Genomic DNA, 21,407 nt, shown 5'->3' with positions numbered 1-21,407 from the left:
AATACACTATCAGAGAATTTAAGAAAGGATATTTTATGCTATTTAGGAAACTGTTAAAAACTACTCTTTTCTTGTGAATAGGTCACTTCTAAATTGCTGTAATCTAGATTTTATTTGCAGAAGTCTTTTTGTTTTGTGTTTTGTATTTTTTAAATATGGTTTTAGGCATTTTACCTAGTTTCTTTTGTTTTTGACCTGCTTTGAACTCATTGGGTATTAGCAGCATACAAGAACAGATTGAAATGTAAAGTAAATGCTACCAAACAAAATATGCCAGAGAGGCTCATTTGTAGCCCTCTCTAAAACATACAATTATATCATTTTAATTTATTTACATACTTTTGTGGTCTTCAGGGTGTGTTTTTGAATTACAATCCAAATTAACACCTTGTCTTAAAGGGGAAAAACTACCACCACAGCCTTTTTCACAGTCATTGTGACATTCTCATTTTTAAACAAATAAAAATGCAGACATAAAAGGTTTATTTATGTTGCCTTAAAAAAGAAATGCCTATGAACAAAAACAATATTTCTTCCAAAAGGCAGGGGGGAAAAGAATGGTCTTCTGTACAATAGCGTTTTATTTTCTTACTTGTGCACAATTTCTTTTTTGTGTGTATAAACTAACCATACATATTTCTCGCTCTGAACAAGAAGTTACATCATTTCCCTCAGTCATTATATGATGTGAATTGTGGAAAAAAAAATCTTACTTCCAAAACTTGGTCCTGGAGAAAATTGGATTAACCCTGCAAGCTGTCCTACTTTATAAAGCATTCATAGAAAAAGAAATAGTTCTGTGTGATGCATTGAAGGGAGAGGACGTGTACCTTTTCTCTCCGGGATTCTCGTGTGCTCCCATCCCCCTTACCGAGGAGTGGTTTATTTATTTGTAAGGGATTCAACGCTCCTCTCACAACTACTTGGAATGTTGTGTTCAGTTCTGGAGGCTGTATCTATGTAAAACGACTGGAAGCGGAGCAAAGAAAAGCTACAAAAGTGGTATGGGATCTGCGTTGCAAACCGTACGAGGAGAGACTTGCTGATCTGAACATGTATACCTTGGAGGAAAGGAGAAACAGGGGTGACGTGATACAGACGTTCAAATATTTGAAAGGTATTAATTCGCAAATAAACCTTTTCTGTAGATGGGAAGGTGGTAGAACTAGAGGACATGAATTGAGGTTGAAGGGGGGCAGACTCAGGAGTAATGTCAGGAAGTAATTTTTTTCATGGAGAGGGTGGTGGATACATGGAATACCCTTCCGTGGGAGGTGGAGATGAAAACTGTAATGGAATTCAAACATGCATGGGATAAACACAAAGGAATCCTGTTTAGAAGGAATGGATCCACGAAATCTTAGCAGAGATTGGGTGGTGACGCCGGTAATTGGGAAGCAAAACTGGTGCTGGGCAGACTTCTAGGGTCTATGCTCTGATCGTGACTGAATAGATATGGATGGGCTTGTGTGTAAATTTTAAGGGGCTTCGACATTAGCTTCAGAACTTTTAGTACAAGAACAGTGCTGGGCAGACTTCTACAGTCTGTGCCCAGAGAATGGCAAGGATAAATCAAACTCGGGTATACATATAAAGTATCGCATACCATGTACAATGAGTTTATCTTGTTAGGCAGACTGGATGGACCGTACAGGTCTTTATCTGCCGTCATTTACTATGTTACTATGTAGATGAGATTTCAAGACTACACTGTTTCACAATAAACTAGTCGCTATCCAAATAGAATAAACTACTTCAGAACTGTAATGATTTCATTATATCATGGCTGTGAAGGTGAAGGTGAAGCCAGAGTCAGAAGCAATTTTGGGTAGAGTCAGAGATGTAAAAATGTACCGACTTCAAAATAAAAACTTACAACATTATAAGATATGGTAAAGTTATTTTAGATATATCTATCAAACATATAAACGGCGAGTGACCGTACTCACTCGCAAATGCGCAGTAGAAACTTCCCTGTCTGTCCTGCCCCTGCGTCAATACGTGATGACGGGGGGGGGGGGGGGGGGGGGGGGACAGAGAGGGAAACTGCGCGAAGGGGAGGGAACCGCCGAGGTCGCCACCGCAAACCCCCCCCTGAGGTTGCCGCCACTGGTACCCCCCCCCCCCCCGGAGTCGCCGCTGCCGCCACCCCTCACCCGGCCGTCTCTTCACTATTCAACTTCCATCTCCGCAGCAGGCAGATCAGCTGAGCTGCCGTTGGCCTTCCTTCCCTGCCTGTGTCCCGCCCTCGCTGACGTTACGCAGCTGATCTCTGCCTGCTGCGGAGACGTAAGATGAATAGCGAAGAGATGGGCCGGGTGGAGGGGCGACCCACCAGCCCGTTTTAACGGGCTCAACTGCTAGTACATACATATAATCTATCTATCCACCTAAATATTTGTTCTGGATCTAAAGTACTTTAGATACAAAAAAAAATGTAAAGCCTAATATCAATGGGAGTAGAAATTGGAGCTGGAGTCAGACAGTAGAAAAACAGTTATTCAAGTCAAAGAGCTGGTGTACCGACTCCACAGCCCTGTTTTCCCATCATTCAACCAGGCAAGTGGCTGGCTATTTCTAGGATTCAGAGGTGAGGGTGCATGGGGGTAGGCCAGCTACTACTTCAATAGAAAATTTTTTTTAACAAACTAACTTAGAAATCTGTGCAGGAACACCAGCTTCCGAGGCTACTCAATCTCTGCAAAGACAGAGGGGGGCCTTCTGAATGTCTACAAAAGGTGGAAAAAATGGACAGCAACAGGATATGCATTCCTGATAACGTATCCTTACAACCTGTCATAATAATTTAATTTGCAGAAAAGATTTTAAAACATATCGCTCATGAAGGCAAATCTGTTAGACTTTAAAGACAGTAGGTTACTATAGTATATTGATATTTCTGTCATGTAAAACAAACTTTTCTTTTAAAGCAGATAAGTCTGCTGTCCATTATTTTAGGAAGAATTATGCCATTTTCTTACATCATATTCTACCTCTTTTTCAAAACATATTGTTGGATATATTTTTTTTATTTTAAATGTTTCTAAAATTCTATTGTGGTTTTTAAAATTATATAGAAAAGTACACAAAGGGCACACAGCACATGAAATCTGTTTACTTGAATCTAGTGTGGGACATGTGTGCAGTAATACCAATTAACTGAATCATCTGCTCAACATATTTTCATATGTAATTGAGTGAACTCTGAAAAACAGAAAGTGAGAAATTTAACTACCCGAGTTACCCACAACCACAAGAAAGTGACTGATGTGGTGGCGAAGCGTAAAAACACCACCAGTGTCCCAGCTAAGCTAACACAGAGGCCCGATGCAGTAACACTGCTGTGCACTGAGCTATAGCGTGTGGCTTTATCACAAGTGTAAAGAAAAAAAATTTTGCTCCCCAATGCATTACGCAAATAGTATATAAATAAGCTGTGCACAAAAATGTACACTAACATGGGCAAGCACACCAGACATATGCACATACAGGTCTGTAAAACAGCAGGTATACCTTGCACATAAAAACATCTTATCTGCACTCAGAGTTGCATGTGTGCTGGAATGCTTTTCTATGCATATAATTTTACAATACCAAAATTATTTATGCACAGAATAGGATTCCAGAACAAATGCAGATGGCTGTAACGCATATCTGGGTGCCGATACAATATTTGCAACACCAACATTATTTGTCAGTATGTAGGGATCTGCATTCACATACATTATGGGCATGTACTGGAATGCTATTTCATATATAACATTTTTATTGTACAGATTTCTCGACAGTCCAGCACTTTACTTTGTCCCAGCACACTTCCTTCCCCCCCCCCCCCCCCCCCCCCCCCTCAGTGCCTCATCCCTGCGAGTTTTCTTTGACCCATTTCCTTCGAAGAAACCAGAAATAAATGTTGCAGGACCTATATACTCACAGAAAAGAGAAGAAATTGGCATGAAATCCTCACTAACGCTGACTGTGGAGAACAAACTAAACATGCAGTCCTCCTCAGACCTTGCATTAAAGCTCCAGCACTAGAAAACCCTGCACTCAACCTTTTGGTCTTCTGTGCACATCTCTGTATTAATAGCTAATGTCTTCATTACTGTGGGATTTAAATGAGCTGTGCACTGATTAAGCATACAGCGCCCACAGTAGTGCACAAAATTGTGCACAAAGCCTGGTGCACTTTATTGCATCAGTCCCACAGATGGTAACGATTCCCTAAGAAGCCCAAGTGGGGATGTTTCATATACAACTGATGAATGCATTAAACAACTTAAGAGTCAGATTTAAAAAAAAAAACACAAAAGGTGTAAAGAGCGAAAGAGCAAAAAGAAAACACACAAAAGGTGCGAAGAGCAGAAAAAACACAACAGGCGTGAAGAGCAAAAAAAACACAACAGGCGTGAAGAGCAAAAAAAACACAAAAGGCGTGAACAGCAAAAAAAAAATAAAAAAAACACAAAAGGTGTGAAGAGCAGTCACCAGGCAGCAAACTCATAAAACAGTGGCTGGAATTCCTAAAGTTTCAAAAAGGTACGAAAGAGGTACCACTGCCCAACAGAACCACCCACAAAATTGTACAAATAGTAGAGACACTGGATATTTCTCCTGTGTTTTTATACCATGCATTAAAATGAGCTGCAAATGGTATATCCTGTGGCTCCGTGCAACAGCACATCTTTCAAAGATCTTCCTAAACTCCAGCTAGAATTTTAGAAGCTGGGTCTACAGCTGGTTTCCTTTATTATTTCATGGCCTGTTTTAAATTAACACTGTTCTTTAGAAACTTTATTTTAGGTCCTGTCATTTTCTGGGCAGTTTCAAACTCAATGAGAATTCTATCTTTGCCACAACTATGTGGCTTTTAATATAACAATATTCTAGCTAGAAGCTTTCCCTTTAAGACTTTGCATTTTCCTCCCAGTATAATTATTTCTGAGGGCAAGATTTACAATCTAACTTTGTTCATACAAAAATCGCTTCTTAATATTTTAGTTATAAAATGTGTGGCAGTAAACATATTTTAAGAAAAACTTACACTCTACTCACAGGGTAAAACTAAGACACTAAGCAAGATTTAAACATTCCAACTAAAACATGACAAAGCATTACACAGCTAGTTGTAAGGATTGTTCCAGGAACTTTGTTGAAAGACAAAACACCTTGAAATAATTCTAGGCTTCCTACAGAAATTTCCATACTCAAATCTTTAAAGAAATTAGAAAAAAAAAAAGCACAACCCCTACTACAGGATTTAGTCAAAGTTATGTATGTCATCATGCACTAACCACTAGGTATGGAGGGATCTGTATCAGATATATAAAGAGATTTTCACCACTAACTCTATGGGGAAAGCTTAGCACATCTAGTCTTTAAAATGACTCATCAGATATCTCTCAGGGTATTAACTGACCAGTAATTCTAACACCCATACAGAACAGCAAAATTGTCACATCGGACCATAGACTATTGCTATGATATGTTAACAGAGGGTCTTCACTAAGAGAGCTCCCCTAATATGAAATCAGTAAAAGCATACATAAAAACAAAGTGAAACCGATGTTCAAAGGGTTTAGGCTCCTAACTTTGAAAGTCAGGCTCTTAAATTGTTCTTTGAATACCTATGTTCCTAGTTTTAATATGGTCCTAAAATTAGGTGTGATGGGTGACAAAAAGGTGGGGGAAAGAAAGTTATGAGCTTAGTATTGACAATCAGTACTAGGCATCAAAATAAGGTTCCTAAATCTAGGGAAATTAAAAGCAGGTGTACACTTACAAGCATAACTTTTAGGATCCTAAATTTAGGTGAAATTTCAGATGGAAAATTAAGAACCTAAAAGGTCCATGGAGTGATGCGGAAGGAGCAATCCCCACTGACTCCTGCCCCAGAAGCTGTCTCTTAAAATGGTATTGCATGACCCCCTAATGGCAGTAATGTAACCAAAATAAATAAATAAAATTCTCACAAAAAGAGGAAGGGAAAGCCTTAAAGTCGCTTCAAACACAGATTTTAAAGACCTAAAGCAGTCTAAAAAGACTACATCATTAGCAAAAACCTTCCCAAAAAAACCAGTGTCTACATTACATAAGTATTGCCACACTGGGACAGACCAAAAGCCCAGCATCCTGTTTCCAACAGTGGCCAATCCAGGCCACAAATACCTGGCAAGTTCCCAAAAAAGTTCAACACATTTTATGCTGCTTATCCCAGAAATACTCTCAAACAATAAATGGCCAGGTACCACCTATATGCAATTGAACAATACACAACTTCATTAATTGACAGCACTGTGTTACAGGTTCCACCACTACTAGGTTGTGTATTATCCCAGAAATAAGCAGTGGATTTTCCCCAAGTCAATTTAATAATGGTCTATGGACTTTTCCTTTAGGAAGCCATCCAGACCTTTTTTAAACCCCACTAAGCTAACCACCTTTACCACTTTCTCTGGCAACAAATTCCAGAGTTTAATTACACAAAATGACTTATCTCAGAACGAACATGTAGCATTCAAAACGCATCTGGTGGAAGTCTTAGGATGCGGACATGCCCCCGGGCCAGTGTTGGCTAACGTTTTGTAAAAACTGCTTCAGGGTTCTAGTAGGCAAAAAGATTCCATAACTTGACAATTGAAAGGTCTGTACAGATTACTATTTGTTTTTGCTTAAATATTATAGTAGAACATAAAATGTGTAATAATCAAAAGTTTCATTCAACCTTTATTTCAGTTTTGATTATAGGAGTGTAATCTCTTCCCATCCACTTTCACTCTCCCAGTTCTACTTCCCATTCAACCCAAGGTCAGGTTGTATCTCAACATTATCTTCTAAGTGAATAACTTTTCCCTCTGCTAATTCAAATGCAAACCAAAATGAAGAAAGAAATGCAAACGCTTGCAAGGCAAGCATAGGGGCTGCTGGGCAAGCATATGTCTCAATAAGAGCATGTTTGAATCAACAGGGATCAGGTGCAGCACTAAGTGGCATTTTCAAGTTTGGGAATGGAGGGTGGAACGCTGCCCCTACTGCAACCACACATCACCACTAACTGATATTCCCAAGGAAGGCTTTTCTTCAGCCTTTAGGGACGTTTAAGGCACTTGAGACCCTGGGCACACCATCTGGAAGGCAACAACCCACACCTTTAAAAATAAGGGGAGGTGGGGAGATAAGGAAGAACAAAAAATATAGGTTCTATAACTTTCCTCCTCAAGTCCAAACATAAAATAACTTGTGTGGTTGCTACTTAGTCTACTGACAAAACAGTTCCATAAAACAGAGCTTAGCCACAAAGTAAGACTACAAGCTTACTCACTATCCAGCTTATTTTCGAAGGAGATGGCCGGCGATCTCCTGAACCCAGCCAAATCAGTATAATCGAAAGCTGATCTTGGCCGGAGCCTTCTGCTTTCTGTCGCGGAGCCGGCCAAACTTCAAGGGGGCGTGTCGGTAGGGTAGCGAAGGCGGGACGGGGGCATGCTCACGAGATGGCCGGTAATGGAAAAAAGAAAACCAGCCCTGACGAGCATTTTGCCGGCTTCACTTGGTCCCTATTTTTCAGGACCAAGCTTCAAAAAGGTTAAAGCTGTACAAAAACTCAACATGGAGCCATCTTCTCACCACATCACTCTCTTCATGACTTTCTTTCATTGCACTCGTGCACCTTTTAAAGGCGCCCCGCTTATGGCTTTAACCCAAGTCCCTGATGAAAGATTTCTTGAAACCCGCAGTCGGGCATTTCCAGGGGAAGCCGGTCTAATGGTCGAAGTAATTCACGATCAGATGAATGTGAAGTGATAGTCATCAAAAATATTTTTCAGATAAGTTTATTTTGTTTCATTTATTTGTGTAGTAGCACTAAGCACATTAATTATAGCACAACTGTAAAAATATGAGAGCAGCCCGATGAAAGAGGTGCTATGTCACTTGGCAATAAAACTATGTTGCCTAAAAAATAGCGGTTTTTGCTGAGGGCACTCTTAAAAAAGTTTATATTATTTTCTAGACAAAATCATCTTTAAAAATTTAGACACATTCGTAGTGCACATGTGTGGGCTGATATCACTGAGAAATGTGTTTTAGTAGCAGCAATTAGTCTTGGTTCCTACCTGTTGTTTGACATTGTGAGCCATATGTCCCTCTACGGCCAGCTCAGCTTAAGCATAAGTGAAGGAAATGCAATCTGACAGCCAATTAGAAATGGAGCGATTCCCGATTGCGACCCCCCCATCCTGTTAGGATCAAAAGAAATAAAAAGTTGAGCGGACTGCCTGCGGGGCCTGGTCCGCAACATGTAGTAGGCCAATGCTCGCTTGCAATCGAAGGTGTGCAAGCTGCGATCACCAGGATGGGCATGAGGTCGGGAAAAGAACATTTGCAAGACAATCGACTAATTCAGATGGAACTCAGACACCACTTTTGGCAAGAACTTAGGAAGCATGTGGACTATTCTGTTGTGATGAAAGTTAAGGTGCATCCACCACTAAGGCCAAAAGCTCACTGACTGTACGAGCTGAAGTAACAGCCACCAAGAAAACGTACTTCCAGGTCGTACTTCAGATGGCAGGAATTCAGTGGCTCAAAAGGAGCTTTCATCAGCTGGGTGAGAATGATGTTGAGATCCCATGACACTGGTGGAGGTTTGACAGGGAGGTTTGACAAAAGCAAACCTCTTATGAACAACTAGAGGCCGTCCAGAGATGGACTTACCTTCTACACGTTGATGATACATGCTAATTGCACTAAGGTGAACCCTTACAGAGTTGGTCTTCAGACCAGACTCGGTGTAGAAGATATTCAAGCAGGGTCTGTGTACGGCAAGCAAGGGGATCTAGGGTCTTACTCTCACAGCAGACAGCAAACCTCCTCCATTTGAAAGAATAGCAACTCTTAGTGAAGAATCTTTCCTGCAAGTCATCAAGACCTGAGACACACCCTCTGAAAGACCCAAGGAAGCAAATTCTAGGCTCTCAAAATCTAAGCTGTGAAAGCCATAGACTGGAAGTTGGGATGTAGAAGAGACCCCTTGTTCTGTGTGCCGAGAGTCAGAAAATACTCCAATCTCCACGGATTTTCAGAGGATAACTCCAGAAGTAGAAGGAACCATATCTGACAGGATAGTATAGCACAATCAGAACCATTGTTCCGCAGTCTTGCTTGAGTTTCAATCGAGCTTTCCCCACTAGAGGTATGGGAGGATATGTATACAGATGACCTGTCTCCCAATTGAGGAGGAAGGCATCTGACGCTAGGCTGTCGCGGGCCTGAAGCCTGGAAGAGAACTGAGGGACCTTGTGATTGATCTGAGTGGCATAAAGATCTACCAAGGGGATGCCCCATGCTTGGAAGATCTTGCAGGCTATGTCCATATTGACAGACCACACGTGCAGTTGCATTATCCTGCTCAGTCTGTCGGCCAGGGTATTGTTTTTGCCTGCCAGACAAGTGGCTCGAAGGAACATGCCATGGTTGTGCGCCCAATGCCACATCCAGATGGCCTCCTGACAGAGGGTGTTATCCGGTGCCCCTCTTCCAAACAGACAACCTGTTTGGAAGAGCACAATTTGATGATATAAACAATGTCTGAAAGCCTTTCAAGCGTTCCACATCACCCGGAGCTCCAGGAGATCGATCTGAAGTTTCATTTCCTGGGTGGACCAAACACCCTGGGCGTGAAGCCCATCTACATGCCCCCCCCCCCCCCCATCCCAGGAGAGATGCATCCATTGTCAGCACATTTTCTGGCTGAGAAATTTGGCATGGAAGTCCCAGAGTCAATTTGGATCGGATGGTCCACCACCGAAGGGAGCGTACAAGCTCCAGGGACACTTGGATGAAATCTTCCAGGCTCCCCGTGGCTTGATACCACTGAGAAACCAGGGTCCACTGAGCTGTGATCTCATGTTAAAATGTATCATGGGTGTAACATACACTGTGGAAGCCATGTGGCCCAACAATATCAACATCTGTCAAGCTATGACCTGTTGAAAGGCTCGAACCCTGGAAGCAAGTGTGACAAGAGTGTCCGCTCTCATCTCCAGAAGGTAGGCTCGAACCTTGAGTGTATCGAGCAGGGCTCCTATGAACTCCAATCGCTGGACAAGGCAATATTTGGAACTTGGGGTAGTTTAAAACGAACCCTAGTAACTCGAGCAGCAAATAGTCATCCGCATGAACTCTCAGCCAACTGTCGAGATATGAGAGCATATGGACTCTCTGTCTGCGTAGCGATGCTGGAACTATCACTAGACATTTGGAGAAGAACTGGGAGCTGATGCGAGGCCAAAACGCAATACACGGTACTGAAAGTGATGTGTTCCCAGTCGAAATCGAAGATACTTTCAAAGGGCTGGAAATATCAGGATGTGAGTATATGTATCCTTTAAGTCCAGAGAGCATAGCCAATAGTTTTCCTGAATCAATGGGAGAAGGGTGCCCAGGGAATCCATCCTGAACTTTTCTCGGACTAGAAATTTGTTCAGGGCCCTTAGATCTAGGATGGGATGCATTCCCTCATTTTCTTTTCCACAAAGAAGTACCTGGAATAGAATTCCTGCCCTTCCTCCCTTGGTGGAACAGGCTTGACCACATGGGCCTTCAGAAGGGCTGAGAGTTTCTCTGCAAGTACATGCCTGTGCTGAGAGCTAAACGAATGCACTCTCGTTGGGCAATTTGGCGGTTTTAGATACCAATTGAGTGTGTATCTGAGACGGACTATTTGAAGAACCCACCTGTCAGAGGTTATAAGGGGCCATCTTCCTTGAAAAAATATCAGCCTCCCCCCTGACCGGCAAGTCGTTGGGGACGGGCACTCTTACTGTGGCTATGTTCTGCTAGAGCCAGTCAAAAGCTCGTCCCTTGCTTTGCTGGGGAGAACCAGGGTCCTTAGGTGCACGCTATTGACGTGAACGAGTGCACTGGTATGGAGCCTGAACAGGCTGGCAAAAAGAGGGGTTGTATTTACACCTCTGATAGTAATAGGTATTCCTCCTTGTATTGCCAAAAGTCCTCCTAGCTGAGGAGGTAGATGCAGAAAGTGCTCGGAAGGAGAGAGAAGAGCTGGTATCAGTATGTTTCTTGATTTGGTCAGTGACCTCCTCAACCTTCTCTCCAAAAAGATTCTCTCTCCCCCCTCCCAACATGGGGCATCCACCAACCTCTGCTGAACAGAATGTTCCAAGTCAGAAACACACAGCCATGAGAGTCTGCGCACTGCTATACTTTGGGCAGAAATCCTGGATGCCATATCAAAGGTGTAGTAAGTGCCCCTGGCCAAGAACTTTTGACACCCCTTCTGCTGCCTGACCAACTGGCACTCAGCCTGGCTGCGTCTCAGCCAGGTCCAACAACTTGTGCACCAAGTTTCGCAAGTAGACGCTCGTGAAGAGCTGGTAGGACTGTATTCGAGAAATGAGCAATGAAGCCTGGAACATCTCTCTCCCAAAAGAATCCAGGGTTCTAGCTTCTCTACCTGGGGGCGCCAAGGCATAGTCCCTGGAACTCCTGGTTCTTTTGAGAGCGGATTCCACCACAATGGAATTGTGAGACAACTGAGGCTTACCAAAACCAGGTGTACTGTGGATCAAGTACTCAGTATCAATCTTCTTGGGCATGACCAGGACAAACAGAGGACTCCCAGTTCCTAACAAGGACTTCCTGGAGTACCTCATGGAGGACAGTCACAGACTCCCTAGGATGAGATATGTAGTCCAGGACCTTGAGCATCTTAGCCCTGGGCTCGTCCTCCACTTCCAAGGAAACGGAATGGCATCAGCCATTTCCTTGACAAAAGAAGGGAAGGAAAGGCTCTCCAGAGACTTTCTCCTTTCAGGTGAAGGGGAGGGTCCAGAGGGAATTCCACAGGACTCATCCGAGGAAAAGTGTCTTGGATCTTCCTCGGAATCCCATGAGCACTCCTCTTCAGTGTAAAGATAATACACCCTGGTGCGAGTGTCGAGACCGAACCTGCCTCAACGTAGAGGAGCCATGTCCTTGAGAACTATCGTTGAAAAGTTGGTTCCTGCCTCGACTCTGCCGAAGCTTCCTCCACAGACATCAAGGGAGTGCCGGCTTGGGTGGCAGTCAACACTGGAGCCACATGCGGCGTCAGTGTCGGAGACCACACCGCAGGCTGAGTGCCAAGCAGGGACACAATGGGAGACAGGTAGGCACAAGCACCCCTGATGCTGATGCACACCATTGCAGAAGGCCACCCAGCAAGGCCTGGATGCACTCGAGGGCCAACACACTGGGAATGGCTGGGGTGCCAGTTCAGGCGCAGGTTGAAGAGTTGCCAGGGTCAATGAGAGAGCTGAGTCTTTGGCTGCTAAGAGATCGATGCACTGGTACCTCCTGTATGGAGGGAGAACGATCCTTCCGGGGCTGATGTTTCTCGGGTGCTGAATTATTCGACACCCCGGAGTTCCTGGCACCATGCAAAGGGCAATCAATGTCGATGCTTCTTGGCCTTTGCCTGAAGCTTTTCATCAAAGCTCCTTGGTGCCAAGAACAATGTCAAATCCACACGTTGCCTCGCGTCAGGTCCGACAATGGACAGTCCCAGGGACCCTGCACAGCAGGACGCCTCAAGGCAGGTGGTGACCCACTCAAAACTTCACTGCTCCCAGTGTCCAAAGGTCTAGCAGCAGCCATGCTTACCAATGCTCCCTATGTCGATGCAATGCTCGACGTCAATGCTGACATCGAGGAACCGGACATGGCTCCAAAAATCCTCTGAGCCTCTCTGGAAACCTGGGTCCTCTTCATATGAAGGCAGAGAACTCAGTTAGTTGGGCTATGGTCGGGCCCGAGACACTGAAGACTCCAAGAATGGGTGTCTTTCCTAGAGATCGTCCAATTGCACCGGGTACAGTATTTAAAGCCACTGGGAACCTTTGTGGATATAGAAGGAAAAACTTCCTCAGCTACATTAAATGAAGCGATGGTGCCTGAAAAAGAGGCAAGGCATGCAATAAGGAAGGGAAAATTCCTGTCCGAAGTCAAGGTCTAAAAACAGCCGAATGACGACAAAAAGAAAAAGGAAACTTAAAACCAGTCAAAATAAACTATAATATAAAGGAAAAGGCAAAACAAAGCGGGGTTCCACAAACAGAAACACAAAAAAAGGACGAAAAAAATTGCTGAAAGGCACAAAACAGCTCTTTGGACCGAGTGAAGTGAGAAGATGGTGTAAAAAACAAAAAAACACAACACACCACCCTCTCCTCACCACAGTAGAAAAAGAACTGAGGAGACCGCGCTCCAGCGGCAGGCGGGAAGGCATTTGCGCGTAAGCTGGAGTGTATCTCGCGCTCCTCAAAGCTCTACTTATGCTAATCATCGCCCACTTGTGAGAACAGATAAGCCTGCTTGTCCTCTGAGAATTTATTTTACAGAGACTTGATATACCACAATGTAATGACATCTATGTGGTTTACAAAGTAAAAGGCTGAAGTGAGAAGAGGAAATAGAAGGAGAAGAGAAGACAACAGGCAGGGCTATAGTGGACTGTCCAAAGGTGTCTAGGAAAAGGTGAGTTTTGAATCTGCAGTAGAAAGATTCTTGTCCGAGGTTAGGGCAAGAAAATTCAGTGCTTAGGACCGCTTTAGCAAAAAGTGGAGTCATGGGAGATGTCCAAATGCAAGGGAAAAGGGGAAGGGAAGTGAAAAAGTCCAATGTGTGAGGAGCGGAGGAGTGGGCTGATGTAATCATAGGGGACATGGCCCTTGAACACCAAGATCAAGATCTTGAATTTTATATGGGCGAAAATGGAGAGCCAGAATTCAGATTGTAGAAGTGACTGAATCAGTTGTAGGCATTTCAGAGCATGACCTGCATAGAAGGAGTTGCAGTAGTCTAGGTGAGTAATGACCAGGCTGAGATGAAAAGAGAGGGAGAAAGTGTCTAACAGCAAAGACCTGATAAAGGGAAAAGGGAAGGGAAATGGGACCATATACCGCCTTTGAGGTTTTTGCAACTACATTCAAAGTGGTTTACATATATTCAGGTACTTATTTTGTACCAGGGGCAACGGAGGGTTAAGTGACTTGCCCAGAGTCACAAGGAGCTGCAGTGGGAATCGAACTCAGTTCCCCAGGATCAAAGTCCACTGCACTAACCACTAGGCTACTCCTCCACTCTGGACTGGAGTACCGAGTCGATTTTTAGAATTGAAAGTGAATGTAAAATTTTAATGGAATAGCTTAAGGACAGAGGTTGTCCAAATCATTTATCCCAGACTCTGCACAAAGTCCTCAGCTGGGGTCAAACATCAGAGCATCTTCCAAGATCATCACAATCACTGGTTCTAAATCTGGCTACTAGATGTTGCCATGGTATTTAGACTGGGTGTTCCTCCCTTAAGAGCTATGAACACTACCCTCCACTGCATCTCCAGTCCTGGCCAGCCCAGTGAGCAATACTTTCTTCACTTGGCAGTGTGCAGAACTGCTACAGAGGCAATAAACCAGCTCATCTCTATTCTAGTCAGATTTTTTTAAATTCAACAACTATTATGTTTTACATCTGACTTTTTAAATTTATGCTCACATTTCACATAAAATCCACCCATTAATCCAGAATGTACACATTCAGTGAACTAGCACATACCTTATTTTTGTCCTCCACTTGTTCTTTCTCAATGATAAGTTTTTCCAACTTCAACTTCAGCTCCTGCATTTCCCTTTCCAGATCTGCTAAATGGATCTTCAGAAAAGACATTAATTAGGAGAGCGCAATTGTCACATAAAAATACTACTTCTTTCAGAGGCCATTCAAAAATAAAATACTTATACCACTTGTGAAATGCTGCAAGATACTGCAATTAAGGGGGACAGTCAGCTGGTCTCATTGTGGGCTTGCCTCCCTTTTCAGAAGCAGCTTGTTCTCGTTCTCTGTACACATCTTTCGGACTCAGTGTCTCTATTTTAGAATTCACCAGCTACATTTTATTGCTACTATTTTTTGCGATACTTCTCATTTAAAACAGGTTTCCAATAACTTGTATGTGGGTCACAAACAAAGCAAACAAGCGTGCAGTTAAAACTGGACAACAAATTGAAACATTTTTGTTGTGTGTTAAGAGGCCATTTCATCTGTTTTTTCAACAGTATGGCATTCAGTATATACAATTTAGCTTTGGGCCTTTGCTATACACATCATTCTGAATACATAAAAATCCCAATCACTACATCTAGTTTTCTTACATTTCATTCAAATAGAACTTTCACTTGGCAGAAGAGTAATTTTCAACAAAATCCCATCAATTTACATATTACAGTGCCTATAGCGCTGCACATTTTACATGAGGTTAGAAGGGACATCAAAACTAGCAATAATATTGCAGGCATTAATTTTACAGTAGCTCCAAAGCTAAGTTGCTTTTCTTTATTTTTCGCATATCACATTATTGGGCTAACAGTTGACAAGTGCCTTGCACCAAAATTTTAATGCTTCATTATCGGAGGTATTTTTATGCCAATGACTGAAACATACACTTTCTGTAGTGATAAGACAATAAGGGTAAGCAGGGTTCTGAGGCTTTTTCCTCCTATTTTAGAATAATCTGCTGCAACATCTACTGCGTATTAAGTATAAACTGGCTAACTGAAGAAGAGTTTGTGTATGAGACTGTAATAGTCTCTTCTTTCCTCTATTTTTTGAAGTCAGATCCACATCATGACGGTCTTCCAACACTAGAGGTAGGATCATGTTTCTTCCCTGCTTTTGACTACCTGATTTTCAATCTGAATGAGAATAATTTTGTTGACCAACTAATACTTGAATGCCTTTAGAATGTCCCATATTGCTCTTAGCTCCAGGAAATTTATGTGGTGAGGTCTGTAAGTTTCTCAGGATCATAATCCTTGAGTGTGGAGTCCATTTATACGAGCTCCCGAGCCTAGTTTCACTGCAACTGTCATTAACAGAATTTAAAAATAGGAAATCTGGAAGGGGACTCTTTCTGCCAGATTGGATAGAACTGCCCACCATGGCAGAGCGTCTCAGAGAAGTGTGTGACAGAACTGACAACTTTTTAAGCTCCTTTTTCCTGTATTTACTGGTAGATAATGATCATACAGTTTGTCTCAAATACAGGCATGCCAAGGGTGTGACATACATTGTTGATGCCATATGGCACAACATCCTCAAAATTTGCCCAGATGACACCTACTGACTCATTTGAACTTCCTGCAATATGGATACCAAGTTGGTCATCTTGTTGTAGAAGAAAGACAGCTGACCAAGTCATGTCTAGCAGGAATCCTATGAAGTCCAATGAATCTGAGATACCTCCTATGATGGGGATATAGCTCTACGTGGGGGAAAGCATCTTTCGAGGAGGTAGTTAGTCTCCTTTTTGTAGATATAAAATGAAGGAGCCTTGGGAAACCATCCTGAACTTTTCTCTGACTAGTTATTTGCTCAGAGCCCTTAGGTCTAGAATGGGATTAAAATCCCCCTCATCCCCCCCTTCTGACCAGGAAACACTTGGAATAAAACCCTGTCCTCTTTCCCCTGGTATAACAGGTTCTATAGCATTAGCTTCTATGCGGGAATAGAATGCCTTTGTAAGTATTTCCTGATGCAGAGAGTTTGACCATGATGTTATCAGTGGGCAATTTGGAGGCAAGCTGAATAGATGATGCTATCCCACCCAGATAACTTTTAGAACTCATTGATCAGAGGTTATAAGGGACCAGCATTTTATAAAGAAGACTTCTCCAACCAGTAGGCTGTCCAAAGGACATGGGAATTCCGGGTATGTTCTCATGGAGGCTGTCAAAACACCATCTCCAGTCTTGGCTACAGAGCTGACTAGGAGTTTTGGGTCTGCTGGCCAGGGTGAGAAACCTGTGTTGTCTGGGATGAACAGGAGGGAGTAGGATACCTACATTTTTAAGAGTAGTATCATCTCCGTTTCCCTCCACTTTGATACCTCCTAGAAGAGAAGACCAGGTTGAAAGTGGGCCTGGAGATTCACTATACTGTTTAATTAGTATAACAGACTCTTGCACCTTACCTCTGAAGATATTCTCTGCAAGGCAAGCTTTGCTGCACTTCATATTTTAGATCTGAAGTTTGGAGTCAGGTGAATCTCTGGGAGCAATACCCATTGCAGAAGCTCAGTGTAGTATTGAATATATCACAGGTGGTAGGGACCGTGCATTTTTCATACTCCTTCACTTTAGTAATGAGCACAGTTCTTTGGCCTTCTCTCTAAAATGTTGGCAAACTGTACCTACCTTACACAATGTCTCACACAAGCAGCACTTCTGATTTCTAGCACAGAAAAAAAAAAAAGACTGACTACATTGTCAGTGAGGCGGGAGAAGTACACAGAGCATCACGTGTTAAAATTTTTAACAACAAGCTAGAGAGAGGACAGCTCCATACAGACAATTTAAGGAAGACTTAACCATGTCTGAAAATATTTTCTCCAATGTCCCAGCCTCCCTCCACGTGTGTGTGTGGGGGGGGGGGGGGGGGGTGAGGGTAAGGCAAGAAATGAACCTTGGAGCTTCTGGCTCTTTTGAGAGCAGATTTGACCACCATGGAATAATGAAGAAGCTGTTGCTTCTCAAAGCTGGAAGCACTTGAAGTTCTAGTACAGAGACCAAGTGATGCTCAATTTCCACAGTGATGCTCAGTTTACACACTGTAAGAGCTAGCACTTTGAGAGTAGGATGAATAAGGCAGGTCTTATTCTATGTTATTAATGATGAATATACTGGAAACCTGCACAGTGGTCAGACTGCACACAATTTTAGCAAAGGAAAGAAGATGTGGTGATGACAATCACTGCATCAGACCTCTGAAGAAGTTGTGTAGAAATTTTTTTTTGATTGGCAGAGGAAACAAGTATAGAGCCGAGGCCAGTCCCAGGGAATTACTAAAGCAGGCTTGCCCACCCTTTTTCTATCAGTGGTCACATTTTATCTTTTATAATATTTAGAGGACCAAAATATGCACTATCGTATTTTGCCCCATGTTTTGTCAAACAGTGGCAAAATAAGACAGTGCATCATCCTTTCCCCAAGTTTCACCCAGTCTCTTCACTCATGTAACACCCCTCCCCCTCACCAGCCTTCACTCAGTTTCTTTTCCCTCACCTGACTTTGGCTGAGAGAAGAACAGCAGGGTTCCTGCTTCCCCACAATGACTTGGCTCTCTGCAAGCTTGAGCCACGTGCTGCTGGACATTTGGGTTGGACTCGTGGTTTTAAGTCTCACAAGACTTGAAAATATGAGAACAACCCAAACTTCTGCCACCACATGGCTCATGCTTTCAGAAAACTGAATCAAGGCAAGGAAGCAGGAATCCTGCTGTAAGCACCACAAGAACTGCCAAGCTTTTGAGGGTCAGAAAAAAAGCACTTGGGTGAGCTTGGTTATGGCCCACAGGCAATAGGTTGGACAAGCCTGTGCTACAGCATTCTTCACCAGAAAATCTGTGTATGGTCAGCCTGAACAGTAATGCAGCAGAGCTCTGCTAGCAAACAGATGTATCTGAGATGTTCCCCAAGCTCAGAAGATAGGGTACAGGACCACATGGGTGACTGAAAGACTCTGAGGTCTGGGTCACAATCCTGGATACTTTGGAAGGCGGGGGGAGTGAAGCTCTTTGTATTTGGATGCAATTTGCTAAAGGAAAAAAATAAATGCAAGATCTTTGCTGCTTCTCTGAGTAAGGTGGGAACAAAGTAGGCTGCCTATACAGTGTTGGAGGAATCTGTTGTCAGGAGACATATTCCAGTTGAATGAAGGGGACATCTAGAGTGAGGTGGTTGTCAGATATCCACCACTGCAGCATAGTTCATAACCAAGACAATGGAGGAAGCAAGGGGGATAGAGGTTGTGTACACGGGATCCATTAAAATGATTCCATTGAGGTTCTCTCATTTTCAGACAAGTAAACAAAACTATATGCACTGCAGAAAATATTTGATCTAAGATTTGAAAGCAAGCCCTGACTTTGTTTTTCATAAAAGTCTGTATATTGCAAACACGGGGCATCAATGGTTAGCACAGTGGGCTGAGAACCTGGGGACCTGGGTTTGATTCCCACTGTGGTTCCTTGTGATATTGGGCAGGTCACTTAACCCTTCATTGCCCCAGGTACAAAAACGTAAGATTATGAGCCCACTAGAGACAGAGAAAGTACCTGAATATAATTAAAATATGTCAACTGGTTTGGTTGTACCACAGAAAAGCACTATATCAAACTCATGACCCTTTATCAAGGAGTGCATTATGTCCAGTGGCAAAAATGCCTTTGTATTGTGTGTACATTGGACTCCTATGAATGAAATTCTGTGTGTAGTAAGTTTGATTCCTGGATGTTGATGAAACATCCTGGACTCTGGAGTAGGCAACTGTCTCATTCCTAAGAGTAAGGCAAATTTCTCTGAGTTTGCTGCTAGAAAACCATCATTGAGGTAGGCCTTGTTTGTGAAGATACGTTATCACAGTCACCAGGCATCAGAGGAAAACTCAAGCCTAAAGGGAGAAGCTTGTACCTATAGTGGTGCTTGCAGGGCAGAAACTGAAGATATTGTCTGAAGCAGGGATGGATAAGGATGTGAACATAAAAAAATCTTTTAATCAATGGCTATTCACTTGATGCCTCTTATCATATTCTGGATTTTGTTATAGTCACAATATCAAATTAATCCAGTGATCAACAATAATCCAAGAGCATGGTGTAAAGATCTCATAAGTGTCAAGCTGTGGTGTTACACTTTTGCCACTGAGAATTACACACCAACCTTGTCACTGATCTGCACCACCTCCCTACCACTTTTCAACTAACTTTAACCTTGTTTGAAATACAGCAAAAGTTTTACTCATCTTTAACACTGGCATTTTTCCTCCAGTGTCGGCTTTGGGGAATTTAGATCCAACATGGCACATGTTTCGCTGATCGCTTTTTCAAGGATATCCCCTTATATTAGCCCTCACTATTACCCTTGAAAAAGCAATCACCAAAACATGTGCCATGTTGGATCTAAATGCCCCTAAGCTGACACTGGAGGAAAAACGCCAATGTTAAAGATGAGTAAAAATTTTGCTATATTTCAAACAAGTTTAACGTTAGTAGAAAAGTGATAGGGAGGCGGTGCAGACCACAGACGAGGTAGGTGTGTAATTCGCAGTGACAAAAGTGTAACACCACAGCATGACACTTCTGAGGTCTTTACATCACACTCTTGGATTAGATTAATTGGGTATTGTGACTATAAAAATCTTTTGACATCCATGGTGCACAGCAGTCTTCCCTTATGCAGTAAAGGTAAAAAGGGAGGCGTGATCATTTTTGAATTTCCCTATGTAGAGAAAACAAATGTTGAGATTCCTAGGGTGCAGGATGGGGAGTAAGCTTCCTGTCCTCTTGAGAATCACCTGGAATAGAAGCCTTGGTTCTGTCCATTGATCAACACTGGTTCTATCGCACTGAAGTATAACATAAAATTGGCCTCTTTCTGTGACTGATGGGTGCTGTCATGAAACAGAAGAGACAATCCTAATGATCAACTTGGTTTTTCATAAAATACTCAGGTGGCAGCCTGCCCATATTAATCTGAAGATCTAGAAATTGATGGTGAAGTGCCAAGAGAAGAAGCAATCTTGACCTTGTACAATTAAGGAAAGATGTAGGTTTTGAAGAAACACTTGATGGGGATAAGTTGCTTGAGTCAAAAAGAAGCTGTTGCTTCAAATGAGCAGCTGTGGTCTGGTTTAGCTGGCTCCTGTCACACTGATACACAGGACAATAAATTTGTTGTGGCTGCCTCTGAAATGGATAGAAGAAGACTCTTATATTAATATCTTCATGGATACTGGGAAGTACTGATACAGCTCAGAGAAGATGAAGTGACAGGATGAAATACATATGCGCAGTAAGTTGGAAAAATGGTCAGTTATATCAATAGTCTCCTTTACTTACTCTCCATATAAGGCGTCATCAGTATATGGTACAAATATTCACATATAAACTGGAGGAACATAATGAAGCTAGGCACCAGGTGACTAACACAGAAACTGAAAATCTTGAAGATGTACCATAAACACCACATGCAGCTGGACCTGCTACAGGCATTTCGTTTTAATAGTTTTTCTGATAAAGAACCACATTTACTACTTCATTTAGGGAAGATGGTCTACAAGCCCATACTGTATTCAGCCACCATAGTACAATATATAGGTACCATCATTCCTTGACGAAATCAAGGACAGCTCTATGGAATAGCCGATACAGGAGCCAACAAGAGGAGGAAAAATTCTAGACCTAGTCATTAGCGTATGACAGAGGTAATGGTGCTGGGGCCGCTCGATAACACTGATCATAACATGATCAGATTTGATATTGGATTTGGAGTAAGTACACACAGGAAATCCAATACATTA

General features: G+C 42.6%; 1 protein-coding gene across 1 annotated transcript in view; it reads right to left on the bottom strand.

Annotated features, from left to right (window-relative positions):
- Positions 1 to 21,407, bottom strand: part of TAX1BP1 (Tax1 binding protein 1) — a 215,165-nt gene that overhangs the window by 37,649 nt on the left and 156,109 nt on the right. The window contains 1 exon segment of the mRNA XM_030202462.1: positions 14,611 to 14,706. Within this exon segment, the coding sequence (XP_030058322.1) occupies positions 14,611 to 14,706 (96 nt within the window).

Source organism: Microcaecilia unicolor, chromosome 1, assembly GCF_901765095.1.
Source record: "Microcaecilia unicolor chromosome 1, aMicUni1.1, whole genome shotgun sequence".
NCBI classification, from domain to species: Eukaryota; Metazoa; Chordata; class Amphibia; order Gymnophiona; family Siphonopidae; genus Microcaecilia; species Microcaecilia unicolor.
Note: the sequence above shows the minus strand (reverse complement) of the source record. Positions and strands in the feature narration are given on the sequence as shown.